This window comes from Onychostoma macrolepis, chromosome 08 (assembly GCF_012432095.1).
Source record: "Onychostoma macrolepis isolate SWU-2019 chromosome 08, ASM1243209v1, whole genome shotgun sequence".
In the NCBI taxonomy this organism is placed as follows: domain Eukaryota; kingdom Metazoa; phylum Chordata; class Actinopteri; order Cypriniformes; family Cyprinidae; genus Onychostoma; species Onychostoma macrolepis.
The window spans coordinates 531399-547061 of record NC_081162.1 but is presented as its reverse complement, the minus strand read 5'-3'; the positions used below and the strand labels follow the sequence as shown (position 1 = coordinate 547061).

Below are 15663 nucleotides of genomic sequence, written 5' to 3'. Positions count from 1 at the left end.
GAAGTGGTAGGTTCGTTTAGAAACGAAATGGGGAAAAAAATAATTCAGGTGAATCAAATTATATTACATATTATTGAGACAATGGCAGTAAATTAATAATCTAATTAAAAGTACTTGCCTTTTGGAACTGATTATTACCCAGCTCTGCTCACAACCAAGTGCTGTGCCAATAGAGATGGATATTCAAGCATAAAGGATACCTCCATTAAATCAATAAACCACACAATTTTCATGTACAGAATCATACAAGACTGGGAAACTGTCTCTTTCTCACTGGAGAACGAGATGAAGTCCTGAGACAAATGGACAACAGAAGAATAAGAAATTCACACACAGGACAAATGCCGAATGACTTTTTATTTGTATTTACTGACTTGAGCCGGCTTGACTACTTCTACACAGACAAACCTCTAGAAAACAATACTTCAACTCGGTTAGTTCAAGGGTAAGGGACCAATTAAAAACCAAACATTTCTCTCTTCTTTTTTGTCTTTTTTCCAAGTCTTTGGAGTTCTAAGTTTGTTTTCGGTTCTGTGTACAAGTCTCATAGCTGAAAGAAACATGCATATGACATAATAATGCACATTATAAAGTTCAGTACTGACGACATTTCAAATTAATACAAACAAATGAATGTTATTTCATATAAAGGTATCAAACTTATAGATCCCTATAGATCAATACTGGAACACAATAATAAGAGTTTCCAATAATAAGCTTCCACAGCTAGTTGAATATCACAATGCCATCACTTCCAGCAAACAGAAAACCTCAGTTACCACATAACTTCGTTTTGGTTTAATTGCACTTAATTTAGTTTCTCCTCACTTGCTGACTGTATTTATTAATTTTACGCCTCAACAAACAAAATGTGACTTTGTGGCACCATTTGCTTGTTGATGCAACATGTTTTCTGTTTCCTGAATTTGTAATGCTCATATAACCATGTGAAAAACGTATAAAAAAACAAAACAAAAAACCAATTGGACAGAAAGAGGACAAGCTTTCTCACAATTGTTAACAATACTATCAATAATCACATGACCTCAGCTACCTCACCATACAAAGCTAGAATAACACCAGTCTCCGACAACAAAACACCATAGGTTTCGTGTCTCAAACGTTTTGTTCATATTGAGGCAAACAATAATTCTGGCTTCAAACCATTTGACGAAACATAACGTTTTCTAAAACCCCTGAATTTGCTATTAGGATCACTGACCTGACGAATTCCGTACAATCTGTTTTATTTCTCTAATAATTGATATTTTCACACCCTTGAAAACAGAATGAATGTCTTCTGTACTTATTGCTGCTGCTAAGTTTAAAACAAGTCATCTGCTGTTCTTCCTTAAGGAGTGAGAAAAATTAAATACAAAAACTAAACGCTAAGCTAGGATTCTCTCTTCAAAGAACAAAAAGGCACTAATGGTCAGAATGAAGATCATAAACGAAAAACGAACCAAACGGAGGGCAAGGTAAAGCAGGGCAGACCCTCGTCTCAGCGCTTCTGATCCTTTTAACCAACCCAAACGTTGTACCGACACTTGGCACGATAGACAGAGAGAATTACAGCATTCCAATTTGGAATTAATTCATTTCCTCTTGTACAGAATGCAGAAGGTCAGTGACCCACGTAAAGCTTGAGCGAAGGTGCTTGAAACAAAATTATGAACACTTACAATAAGGTACAATTCTTAATTCATCCAGGTTATTGTTAATATATGAATGTTCTCGTTTATTGTTAATTCACGTTTGATCATAATACGTTAACCTATACAACGTTATAAAACGTATTCCTATATAGTGATACTAGATTAATAAATGCTGCATTGTTTGTTATTTGAACCTTATTGTGAAGTGTTACGAAAAAAAAATTTTTTTTTTTTTTGATCGAGTTGCTGGTTTTGTTTAACCAAAGCCTTCTGATTAGATTAAGCCACATTTTTTTTTATTTGTTCACTTTGAAATATTCAAATAATAAATAGACGAAAGCCCAGCATTAAAACGTGGCCGTAAAATGTGTCAATGTGAAAAACATAACATTTCAGTAAAACACAGATAATCTTATGGATTCATTTCATAAAGATGACAGAACTGAAGAATATGGATCATCTGAGTTATGATTACGTGACGTTGAGCTCTGCTTACAGAGGACGTACATAATGAAATCGAATACTCTTAAAATAGTAGTGTAAAATACGTGAACAGACTCGTAAACCAGAACACCTCAAACCATAGACTAATATAATAAAAAGCAATATAGCCTTATATTAAAAAGATCAAAGGTTACAAAATCTCAAAACATTGATGAAAAGAACATTAGCCCATGTTCTTTTTTTTGTACTTGAATTTTAAGCATTAAAGTTTTCAGGACTTTGTGACCTCTGGCTTCCCATGTGTGTAAAAAGAACCCAAATGCATCTCGTAGGTCCAAGACCGTTTACTGGGTTTGTAGGCAGTGGTGCAATGTTGAGCTCCAGCTCAGGCTGAACAATACTGCAAATCGGAACAAAGAAATGAAAGCTGTTAGCATTACGGTTAACGTTACGCAGCGGCTGCATCTGCATCTGCTCAAGCGGCGTTCCAGCAGAACTCAACGGAAAACTCGGGTTAGTCAGCAGAAGCCAAACACAGCCCATGAAAAAAAAGTTGTGTTGGTGAGTGTTGTGTTGTGTTGGTGAGTGTGGAAGGGAAGTAGTACAGGATGCAGGAAGCCAGAGGTTCTCACAAGAACTAAAAACCTCAACCTCACCAGATCAAGCAAAACAAGTATTGAATGTTAATGAGTTGTATAAATGTTTCACCATTGACCGGTCAAAACCTTTAACACTTAACTCCTCTTGGCGAAACGCAGACCAACTGACTGCTAATGTTTCACTGGTAACTGAAGCGAGCAAATTTGAACTGGCCGTTTTAAAATTTGGACAAAAATGTCACACCAACCAAGAATGATGGGGTTTTTTTTATGAGACATTCGTCTTTTTCTGTGACAGGTCAGTTAAATTCCAACATGAACGTCAATAATCTGATGAGTGTGGGCAGTGCCAGAGGCATCCCTTCCCATACCGGGATTCGAACCCGGGCCGCCTGGTAACAACCAGGAATCCAAACCACTAGATCATATGGGAACAGACCTTGCTAGATTAACTGGACTAGAGAATGTCACAGAATGTGAAAGACGCATGTAATCTTTATTTAACACTGCTATCATTTTGAAGTTCCTGAAATGTGTGGTGCTGCACTTTTCCTTTACAAATACAGCGATTCAGAGAAGCCATTCATTAGCAAATTTGCAGCAATTCATGTATTGACATAAACTGAAATAAAAGTTTATAATCTATTTGAAAGCTTGTCTAAAAACCCTAGTTAGCATCGACCGCTTCAGTTGTCAGTCTTTCATGCGAAGCAAATAGAAAACGGTGAATGTGATTATATGAAGATGAGAGTTTCATATCACAGGTTACTAATGCGAAGGATGAGTGTGACTAGGAATATATGATCTTATCAAGAAAAGCTGATTCAGGACGTTTTAAGCAAGCCAGAGAATGAAAGCCTGAAACTTTGAATCTTTTGTTTGCCAAAAAGAGACATCGGTTTGTCCTCGTCTTGAAATGAGACGGCCACGCTATTTAGAGCACAGAAACGACAGATAAGGCCTCTCTAATGTTTCATCTGCAATGGAAATATATTGACAGCATGTGGCAAGCCCTTCACCGTGACTTCACCGTGTAAAGCCGTGTGTGCTCAAGTAAATGTAATCGAGTCTAAGACATATTAAAGCTCTCAGTTCTGCAGCCAGACATCAAATGAAAAAGCAAGCCAGAAGCCCATTGGCTTCGTGGCGCATATCGATTTATGAACGCGTCGTTCCCGCCTGCCTCACGAGTGACATCGTTAAAACACACACTCTCCAACCCGTCGATTTTCATTTTTGATGTTATTTCTGTTTTCTCGCAAAAACAAAACAAAAATGGCACACTTCTATGAGTTTTCCTGCACGTCAACAAGGCAGGGTGGAGGTTTGCATATTTAGTTTGCTCGGGCATGTAAACACGAGTTACCTGATTGGACGGGCTGCTGATTTCAGAGGCAGGAGAGAGATGGACAGAGGAAAAGGGCGAATGGCTATTGACTTGTGACCACAATTCAACAATCCTATGGCTAGCTCTCTCTATCACGTCTAATCTAGAAACGCTGCCTTGAGCTGTAAAATTGTGCAATTGGGTTTGGTGCTGCTAGCAGAAACACTTCACCTATAAGACTAAACGTTATATCATTCTGCCCTTAGCTAGCACTACAACATGCACCTGGCTACGAGGATGCTAGCAGGCATGACCATATTTAGCCCTAAACACACGGACACATCATATGGGTTAGCACACAGCAAGCAAGAGAGCGCGTGAGTGGAGCTTTGTACAACAGCTGACGAGGCCCGCGCAGCTTCAGTCGCAGTAGATCTTGTACTTCTCACTGCAGAACACCACCGGCGTTCCCAGGAGGCCGTTGGGCTCGCCTCGACCCCCGCAGGTGGCATTGGCGGCAGGGTGACTTACGTGGGAGTGGGTGGGTTTCCCGCGCGAGGCGGCGGTCTTGGAGCGGCCGTTGGCTCCGCCGCGGCGGGTCTGCTCGTGGTCGAACTCCAGGTCCTCCAGGCGCTGGGTGAGCGCCAGCTTCTGCTGGATGGCCATACGGAGGAGGGAGTTCAGCGTCTTCTTCTCATCCTCCGCAGCAGCCAGCTGCCTCTGCATCTCATCCAACTGAGTCACGTACTCATCACAGCTGAGAGACAGAGAGATGGTTGTTATATTAGTACTACAAAAAAAATACATTCCTTTTTGGTAACATTGTCCATAAGGCCCTGTTTACACCTGGTATTAAGAAGCATTTTTGTTTTAAAGGCAAAACAAACAAACAAAAAAACCACAATGTTCTGGTTTTATTCCTGTTTTTAACTCAAACCCACAGCATTCGGCGTAGTTTTGCAGCTATCATAGCAGAAACAAACACTGCTGCTCTGTGTCTCTGTAATCTTCCCGACTTGTCTCAAGCAAATCGAGCCTCAGCAAATCCAATAGAGCAGAAAAACTTGTTTGTAACAGAAACTATAAACTTTTCTAGTATTTTAGATACGGTTGCTCCTTTATGCTTACAGAAGATTAAGGGACACTGTGGTATAACAAGCACACTTGCGCCTTAAAGAGAGCAGCCCGGAGAATGAAGCACAGCTGGAAGAAAACACAACTAGAGGTATTTCATATTGCATGGAGGGAAAGTACTTCTACTTATAGAAAAGCTCTAAAACTGCTAGATCTGCTTACTTTTAATCTCTTTTAGAAGAAAACAAACACATCCCCAGGCATTTATTCAGTACAGTGGCCAAATTAACAAAAAATAAAGCATCAACAGACAGACATTCCCCAACAGCACAGCAGTAATGACTTTATGAACTTGTTTACTTCCAAGATCGATACTAATAGAGAGAAAATTCTAACCATGCAGCCTTCAGCTACAGTACCGCATCAGACAGTCCACTTTAGATCCCCTGAGGAACAATTCCACTCATTCTCAGCTATAGGAGAGGAAGAATTGTATAAACTTATCAAATCATCAGAACTGATGATTCTTAGCTAAATCCTATTCTAACTAAGCTACTAAAAGAGGTGCTTCCAGAAGTCATAGATCCTCTTCTGAATATTATAAATTTCTCAATGTCATTAGGATGTGTCCCCAAAACCTTCAAACTGGCTGTTAAGCCTCTCATTAAAAAAAACACAACTTGATCCTAGACAATTAGTTAATTACAGACCGAACTCAAACCTCCCTTTTGTGTCAAAAATACTGGAAAAGGCAGTGTCCTCTCAGCTATGTTCCTTCTTAGAGAGAAATGGTATCAGTGAGGATTTCCAGGCAGGATTTAGACCGTATCATTATCATACTACTGAGACTGAGCTATCAGAGTTACAAATGACCTGCTCTTATCATCCGATCGTGGTATTGTGTATTTCTCTATTAGTGCTACTGGATCTTAACACTGCGTTGGATACTATCGACCACAGCATCCTTTTGAGTAGATTACAAAATTATGTTGGTATTAGTGGAATTGCATTTGCATGGTTCAAATCTTACTTATCCGGCCGTCTTCAATTCTTAGCAGTGAATTACAAGTTATATCGATCACAAGTGCAGTATGGAGTATCTCAAGGCTCAGTACTAGGACCGCTGCTTTTCACGCTTTACATGTTAATCTTGGGATTTATCATCAGGAAACATGGTGTTAGCTTTCACTGTTATGCTGATGATACTCCCCCTGCTGATGATAGATTCCTCCTGCTAAATTTAGAAAAACAGTGGTTTTATTTATTGGACCAAAAACCACCGCATGTAATAACCTAAATCTCTGTATAACACTTGATGGCTGCTCTGTCAAATCTTCGTCATCAGTGAGGAACCTAGGTGTGCCATGTTTCTAGAATTTGTAAAACAAAATTTTTCCATCTTAAAAATATATCTAAATTTTACCTTTGCTCTCAATGTCAAATGCAGAAACGGTATTTCACGCATTCATGACCTCAAGGTTAGATTATTGTAATGCTTTATTGGGTGGTTGCTCTGCACGCTTAATAAACAAACTGCTCACAAGGCCATTTTTTGAGATCTTTAAATAAAAAAATACTTTGTCATTTCAACAGATCTTACTGTTATTAAAGGGTTGAATGGTCAGGATATTAAACTATTCACACATGATGGAACAGACAGAACGATTACGGAGCCACACCTTCCCTAAACTGCACTTACATCTCTACACCTTAAAGCACAGTGTGTGTCAGCACACGCTAAACACCACCCAATACACCATAATCACTACAAAACACGCAATTACCGCCCTACAGTAATTATAAAACATAAAACCTGTGATTTTCTCAAGGGTGTGCTTCATCAGTGCTTCTCAGCAGACCAGCTGTGAGAATCTGAAAAATCAAATACAGAATAGTACTTTCTGGACAGTTCTGGCTCTAAAATCCAATTAAACTGAATTATAATGTGAACAATCTAGTCTTGTCAAGTCAAGTGTATGATTAATGAACTATGTTACTTGGTGGAAGGATAGTGTTTTGTGATTAACTAATAAGTAATAATTTTCATTATTGAAAACTGATGGATGTTATCAAACAGTTGCTGCAAATCAGAGCCACCCATGCCATGTTACTTAATGGTTACCCATCATTGGTAGATCTGCTTGTTTGTGTAGCATTTCTCAGTTTCTCACAGGCATGAACTTTGAACAAGACTCAGTCTACTGCAACCTCACTAATGTGTGTGCGTCTGAGACATAAAGACACAACACCTCACAATAGAAATCAGTGCCGCTTCATTAGAGATCGGCCCCTGGGAACAATCGCCTCTAAATGCAGGGGTCAGGATTTTCCCGGGAAAAGAGGCCGGGGTCATGCGAGAACCCATCTGCGGCTGTATGAGTGCGCGTGAGAGCGAGGAGCCGCGGGATAAAAGAGGCGTGAGGCTGTTATTGTGAAATACGTCTGGACACACATTCACCTCAGCCGCTTTTCAGCAATGCAGGAAAGAACATCTCAGAGAAGATAGAGAGAGAAAAAAAATTGAAAAACCAAATCAATTATGAACCATACAAAACATAAAAGGTGAAAATATTTTGAAATCACCCAGACAGACACACTCAATAAGTACAGCAGCTCTCACAGTCTCAATAGTCCCAAGATCATCAAGGCATCATGTTATGCAAAACACACACACACACTTGTTTTAACTTCTTGTGATTTTGGGGTGCAATATGACTGAATAGCTTGAGCTGTGATTTTAGAGATGTTTGAGACTGTGGGAAGAGAATTCAGCCCCCCGTCAGACAATCCGCCCTTATTAGCATATTAATACCCCACGGATCAGGCCAATACAAAACCTTGAACCCCAGAGCAGCTGAGAGCCTGTGGAAGGGGCCGCAGAACACAGCTGCAGATGAGATCTTCCCACTGAATAATGTGTGCTAAAATGAGGGGTAGTGAAAGAACGGTTTCATCATTTTGTTCATTAACAGCATGTATGAATGTGAACACTCGCTGGAACCTTGGTGGGAACAGAAGAAACAACAAGAAAAGAAGCCTATTTTTAGGACCATTACGATTTTTTGTACAGTGACTATTAAACATTTTCACGGCAATTCAATATCACATCTATATCAAATATATCACAAAGAAAAGAGATATTCAGAACATATTCAATATATATATATATATATATATATATATATATATATATATATATATATATATATATATATATATATATATATATATATATATAGAGGAGAGAGAGAAAGAGAGAGAGCTTGACAATGTTCTTTTGAGGAGGATGAAAGAAACAATTTCACACATGTATGCTGTTCCTCCCTCCCTCCCTGAAACACGTTAAGCACAGAGAAGTCATTGATGGTGTTCACGTGTCAGGAGAGTCTGATTTGGCACCATATGCTGTCGCAGCTTACAGTCTGTCTGGAAAGACTTAACTGTAGATTTACTCTGATCCATACCTAAACCTAAGACACTGGATTTACTGGTCCCAATCACTGGGGGTCTGTTCTCACAAGCCAAACCTTTGTCTGTTGACATAAATTATCTTAATCTGGTCAAAAACTGCCAACTTAGATAGGAAGGGCCCCTATGAACTACATGGAAAGTGGACAGCCACAGTTTGCTTTTCGCACAGAGGAAATCTCATTTACTTGCTACAAACCGTCTCAACAGTGATTCCCAGGAACATGATCCCAGAAGAACGTTTTGTATGTTTTAAAGTTAAATGTATCAGGTACACCTTTTCTGATTGAGGGCAACTTTTTCAGCGACTTAATTGAACAGAATTAAAAAAAAAAAAAAAAGGCATTGCATTGACTGTGCACTCAAGCCGCTTTATAGTTATGATAGTTTCCCAGTCCACATTACATTAAAACTAATGTTTTTAGGAAGCTAAACAATTTGAATAATAATAATTATATCTCTAAGAGAGAAATACAAAAAAATAAAAATAAATATCAATATTTCATAGTCAGCATATTAATTATTTTACTTTATACTAAAGAAATAAGACACGTCTATGATCTAAAAACCGTTAAAAGTAGGGGTGTGCAGCGGAGCCATTATTTGTATCTGAACTTTGTACTCTAAACTTTGCAAACACTGTATGACAATAGAGAAGGAAATACAGGAGAGTATCAAAAGGCCAAAAAAAAAAAAAAAAAAGTGTTGCCAATGTGCATTTTCATAAATCTGTTTGTGTGTGTCTCATACCGTGTGGCAAACATGGCCCTGAGGGAGGAGAAAGTGGCTGCGTCCTCTTTTAGGGCTTTGAGCTCGTTGCGAAGCTTCATCATGGTTTCAGTCACCATGGCCTTTTCGTTCTCATATTTGCTCTTCAGGTTGGCCAGCGCCACCTCAGCGGTCTGGAAAACAACAACAAACACACGCCAATTAGCAGCTTGTTAATGTTTATAATATCTTAATAGCTTCATGCCTTCTAGTCGCCAGTGTTGGGAGTAACGCATAACGTTACGTAATCAGATTACTTTTTAATCAACTAGTAAAGTAACATGTTTAAATTTACAACAAAATATCTGAGTTACTTTCTGAAATAAGTAACACGTACTTCATTGACAGCTGAAAGAAATCAGGAGTAAGGTGCAGAGGCACTTCCTTCAGTCGGAGGCTTAATAACTTCACTTTTTTGGCCTTTACAGTTGCCAAAAATATAACTTTTGGGTTTTTTAACGCAGGAAGTAATGCAAAATTAATGTAATGCATTACTTTCCATTAAAATATTGTAATTAGGGGTGGAATCGATTGGATCGATTCTGCGATTCACCTCTGCTGTTAAAAACTAAGCTCAGAATTGATTTAAGAGAGAATCGTGATGCATTCGGAGAAACGCAGAATTGATCCACGAATCGATTTATCATTCCACCCCTAATTGCATTAACTTTCCCCAACACTGACAGTCGCATATAGCAGATTAGAGCTGGATGATAATATAGTTTACATTTTGTGACAATACAAGCAATCAAGCAGTTGAGAAATCAAATTGCTTCCGCTGAGATAGCAACAGTACAATTTTTACATAATCGCGAAAAACTGGAGGGACTGAGGAATGTTATATATTATAAAACAGCAAAAGGTTGTCCTTAAATTTTAGGAACAACAGGGAAGATCTGCTGTGTTTAATCTCTTAGCTCCTTTAAAAACACATTTGACTCAGTTAGTCTAAAGCTTCTTCAAAGAGTCAAACAGAAAACATGACTCTGGAGGCCCTGGTGTCATTTTAAATAAATACAAAGACAGTCATGATGAAGAAACACTGCTGTAGTGTACCATCAGTGTAGAGATGAGGGGGAAACGCTGACCTGTTTGTTGGCCTTCAGGACGGTTCTCAGCGTGGCTATCTGCTCCCTCTTGGTGCTGAGGAGCGATTTGAGCTTGAGGATCTCCTCCACGCTGGCCTCCTGGTCTCGGTCTGCCCCGAGACCCAGCTCCAGGGAAGCCATGCGCTGGCGCGAGAGCTCGGTGGTGCGGTCCACCGCTAGCTGCAGGTGTCGGATCTGGTCACGGATGATAGCCACCAGGTTATAGATGTTCATGGGCTCTTTGCGGGGATCAGCCACAGGGGACGGGACGGAGGAGACTGGAGACGACGCTCCGTCGCTGGGGAAGAGGCCGCGGGTCAGCAGGATGGGAGAGCGGCGTCCGCGACCGTCAGGGCTGGTCTGCGCGCCATTAACGCCAGCCTTACCTTCGCGGTAGTAGTCGAGCATGATGCGGTTCGGCGTTTCGTTGTTGCACATGCATACGTGATGGTAGAGGTTGGCTAGCTCCTCGCTGAAGGTGGCGAGCTCGTCTTGTGCGATGTTAAGGCTGCCCTGGGATTCGCCTGCCACTTCACTGGCTTGACGGAGCTCTTTCTCCAGCCGTGCCAGCTGCTCGCGGTCGGCTCTGCCGCTGCGCTCCAGAGAAGTGACCTGCGTGCCTAAAGATGCAACCTGGCTCTCCAGCTGCGCCCGCTCCTCCTTATACTCAGACTGACAGGCTGAATGTTCTGCCTTTAACGTTTTGAGCTCCTCCTTCAGTTGACTCGCCTCAGACACAGCGACCTGTGGCATCAAACAAATCGGCATGTAACGTCAGTGTTGAACTGTGAAACGCATCACGGTCTAAAAAGGCAGGAACCTAAATTAAATGAAAGCTAAAAAACAAAAATGACAGATCTGAAATGCATTTCTACATGGCCATATCTCCACATAGTAATAGCACTGCCCGCGTAAAATGCACCGGAGAATCAACTCGCACTCGCAAATGATTCCAATAGAGTTTGATGTGAAGATTTTTAACAAAACCAATATTCACTGGTCTGAAGGAATACAAATCATGGAAACAGATACACAAGCCACCATTTTTTCCAAAAAAAAAGAAGAAAGAGCATTTTCATGGTGGAATTCAATCACTGAAGATCAGCACTGGCAAATAGAGTGAGATTAGGTCCATAAAGTGTTTTTGCATTATTTAATGGATTGTTACAGTTAAATAAAGTTCATTTGATTTATTTTGAGAAATACAGAATCTTATGTTTTGTGATTTGAGTTGAGAGCTGGTGTCTTATTCAAATGCCAATAATATTGATAGCGATAAACTGTGCACTTCATATAAGGCAAAAGTGTGAATGTTTGTGGAATATTTTAGGCTAACAACTCTCCAATCAAAGTTCAAAGTGCTCTTTTCTTTCAGCCTTGTGCTCAAAATAAGAACAAAATACATACAGTACACTAAATAGTCTATTTTTAAATGATGTATTTTTGGTGTTGAATGAAAATATATTTATCGACTGGTTCACCATTTTAGATTTAGATGTCATATTTCTATACCTTGTACTTGCACTCCAGGATCTCGGGGCCGTTGATGTCCACCTCGTAGTATTCACTGTCCTCGTGGCTGTCGCGATCTTTCTCGTTGTCCAGAGCGGACTGGCGCTCCTTGCTGGCCTGGAGTTTGCGGACGGCGTTGAGGTTCTCCGTGAGACGGCTGACCTTCTCGTGCTGCTCAGAGAGCGCTCCATGAGCCTGCTCCAGCTGCTTCTGAGACTCCTGCAGCGTAGACAGCAGCGTCACCTTCTCTCGCTCCACCTGAATAACAGAAAAAGACACATGCCATATCAATCTTTTTCATTAGCACCACACAATATGTTTGATCCCACACTAATGCTGTCCACTCTGATTTCATATAGGTTGCATTGTTGCTGTGTCAAATGTATATGCTAAAAGTCTGACTTCTACACAGTAATCACCTGGATACTGTGTGGAATGGGATAAATGTGATTAACCTCTCTTTGGATGGGATGAATATTATTTTGGATTATAATGATACTTCAAACAACACACCAGTGGAAACTGATTTCAGTGAGTTTTGAGTTATAGTATTAAGTACTGCAGAGGTATATACAAACGCATGGTTTATTCTCCAGGCTTTCTACTTTTTAAATACCTTTTAAGACCAAGTAAAGAAAATTTAAAGATTCATTTAAAGATCTCATTTGATCTCCCTGTAATTAATTGTAAAAAAAAAAAAAAAAAAAAGGCTAAGGTTTGAATAACTCTGCTTTCAAAAATGAGTTTATGATTAAAACAAGAACAAATATCTGCCAATGTGCTCAGAAATATCAACTTAAAAGTAATTTTCATACCACATTGACAGATATTTGCTCTTGTTTTAAGTATAAACTTACTTCAGTCATGACAACTCTCGGAAAAGTTTAGCATGGTGATGGATATGACAATGTTAATGTATTTGGTCTTGGCGGAATAGATCTGCTACACTGCTGCTGAATTGTTGCTGCTGTTGGTTATTGCTGTAGTTGTAGATTATTGCTGCTGCAAGCAAGTACAGGAACTTGCTACTGCCAATGCATATGGCGATACGGTGCCGTGAGTATTTAAGACATACTGCTGCTGCAAAATAGCATGTAAAATAACCCGTAACATTATCTATACAGGTGGAGCTGGGGAAGGTGGAGGGCTTCAGAGAACTCTGAAAGCGCGCTGCAGGAATCTCATTGGATACTAGCCAGGCATAGAAATGCAAGGCATTAAGCTCATTGGCTGCATATCCAGCATGAACCAATCAGCTTCTGCCAAGTCGTTTAACTCTCTGAATATCATCAGTTACATTAACAACCCGTCAGCTTGCGCCGTCTAGAGGTCATTTCTTCATTTTGTACTAAATGTATCATGATTTAAGGATGTTTAGGTATTTGTACTGGAAGGAAGATATTAATTTTTTTGATTGTATGCAACAATTAATGCCATGACTTTGAAGACTTTCTGTCAAGTCAAGTCACCTTTATTTATATAGCGCTTTTAACAATACAGATTGTGTCAAAGCACTTAACAGTATCAAATTGGAGGATAGAGTGTCAGTAATGTATAATAAGATTAAACACTCAATTTTCAGTTAAAGGCATTTCATTATTGAATTCAGAGATGTCATTGTCTAGCTCAGTTTAGTTTAAATAGTATCTGTGCAATCAAATCGATGATAATCGCTAGAAATTAAGTGTCCCTCCTAGTATAATCTGCGCTTGTGGAAGGGCAAATTAAGACTTAAGACATTTTTTAGACTTGCAGAAACTGGCTGAAAATCTGCAGTATCTTTCATTTATAAATCAGTAAAAGCAGAACCTCCTTCAAAAGCACATTACACAATTACAGGACTTGCTGAAACTAGCAGCGGTGTGTGATCTGTTAACCTGTACTGACACGACCCAAAAATGTGGCTGTTGAGATGGGAGTCCACCAATATGAATTTTTGGCTCGGTACTGTGGTTTGCGGTTAACGGTTTAATTCTCTGTTGTGTTCATGTCAGTTACAGTGTGACTGTAATACACCTAATGGTACTGCACTGAGCTGACCTTTTTTCCTTATTGAAATATTGGGACTCAACTCAGAACTGTTATGATGTAAAAAGAAACAGCGATTGTTCACTTTTAAACTTCTGTGATTTCTAAGCTGAAATAAGCTAATTTGTGACATTAATAATGTGAACCCTTTTGCACAAAACGTCTGATTTCACATTCTCAAAGCGTGAGTCTTTCATTATAGCTTAATTCTCAAATGGAGGTTGATTTTTTTTAAGGGGTTTCATGTTACTAAAAAAATAAAATCTCTTGTAATGAGATGTATGCAAAAATAGAAACCGCCACTACCGGTCACAGACGTTTGGGTGTTATGTTCACTTGAGATGTTCGTATGGAAAATCATGTCGTTTCAGCTGCTCTTTCATTGTGCCTGGAATGGATTTCTTGATTGATCAATAGCAGTTCAAAGGTCATGAGGGTCTGATTACCATAATGGCTAGAAGGTGCTGCTGGCTTCAGCGCTCTCATATTGATCCTATGGTTTTGGTGAACGGAGTGGACATCGCCACTGGACAACACAGTATGCATGAAGACGACTTGTAAGAGGTCAGAGTTTCTAATTTGACTTCCTGACAGATGGCTGACCTGACAGCTCATTGTGTCAGATGAGGCGGGCGCTCAATGCAACTTCCACTAATAGGATTTAAACAGTCCAGCTGTCAGCCAATCAAACACAGTACTACAGACTATGCAACTTACTGACTTGGCATTAAATGATTAGTCGACATTATCGAAAACACTGACAATAAAAAAAATTGTCACTAAATATGTGTTGTTGTCGAGTAGTTGTTTGATCTCATATGCTGCAGTGATGCGGTTTGACCCGTGTGCCGCTGTAGAGCGAGACTGTAATTCAGCTCTCCTGATGCAGTTCAAGAGAAAAAGACACACACAGCGCTTCAGAGCAAACACAGCCCAACCTGAAGCTGCCGAGCTGCGTCTGGATGAATATGTAAATATATGCTGCGCGCTTTCCTCTCAATAACGAAATAAACACAACATAAACTGACAGCGGTGAGAAAGCAGCAGTTAAGAAAGCATCTGATTACAGTGATGGAGTGGGCGATATGAGCTTATCTAGATTCTGATCCAGAACACTGCTGCCAGGATTCTGACTAGAACCAGAAAATCTGAGCATATCACACCAGTCCTCAGGTCCTTACACTGGCTTCCAGTTACATTTAGGATTGATTTTAAAGTACTTTTACTCGTTTATAAATCTCTCAATGGCCTAGAACCTAAATACATTGCAGATATGCTCACTGAATATAAACCTAACAGACCACTCAGATCATTAGGATCGAGTCAGTTAGAAATACCAAGGGTTCACACAAAACAAGGGGAGTCCGCTTTTAGCTATTATGCCGCCCGCAGTTGGAACCAGCTTCCAGAAGAGATCAGATGTGCTAAAACATTAGCCACATTTAAATCCAGACTCAAAACTCATCTGTTTAGCTGTGCATTTGTTAAATGACCACTGTGCTGTATAATCACTTTCTATTCTTAACTGATTTAAATTCTTTTTACATTTTTATATCTTGTTTTTATTATTATTTTTTAATTCCTTGTTTTTATTGTTGTGACTTTTCTGCAAAAGCAGAACAAAGTCGACTGATTAATCAGTGAAATAATCGATGATTAGTCGATTAATCGTTAGATCAACCGATTATCAAAATAATAGT

At 39.6% G+C, this 15663-nt stretch overlaps 1 protein-coding gene across 2 annotated transcripts in view; it reads right to left on the bottom strand.

The window, feature by feature from the left end:
* Positions 1-342: 342 nt before the first annotated feature.
* zgc:171572 (protein bicaudal D homolog 2) overlaps positions 343-15663 on the bottom strand; it is a 29356-nt gene continuing 14035 nt past the window's right edge. Inside the window, exons 6-10 of one of the 2 annotated variants that reach the window (XM_058784505.1) lie at positions 11936-12193; positions 10424-11167; positions 9318-9469; positions 4557-4782; positions 343-2499 (exon numbers count right to left, since the gene is read on the bottom strand). In XM_058784505.1, coding sequence (XP_058640488.1) covers positions 2485-2499; positions 4557-4782; positions 9318-9469; positions 10424-11167; positions 11936-12193 — 1395 coding nt within the window. In that variant the 3' untranslated portion in view covers positions 343-2484. Of the gene's footprint in view, positions 4783-9317; positions 9470-10423; positions 11168-11935; positions 12194-15663 lie in introns of both variants that reach the window. The other variant, XM_058784504.1, reaches the window with a different exon arrangement.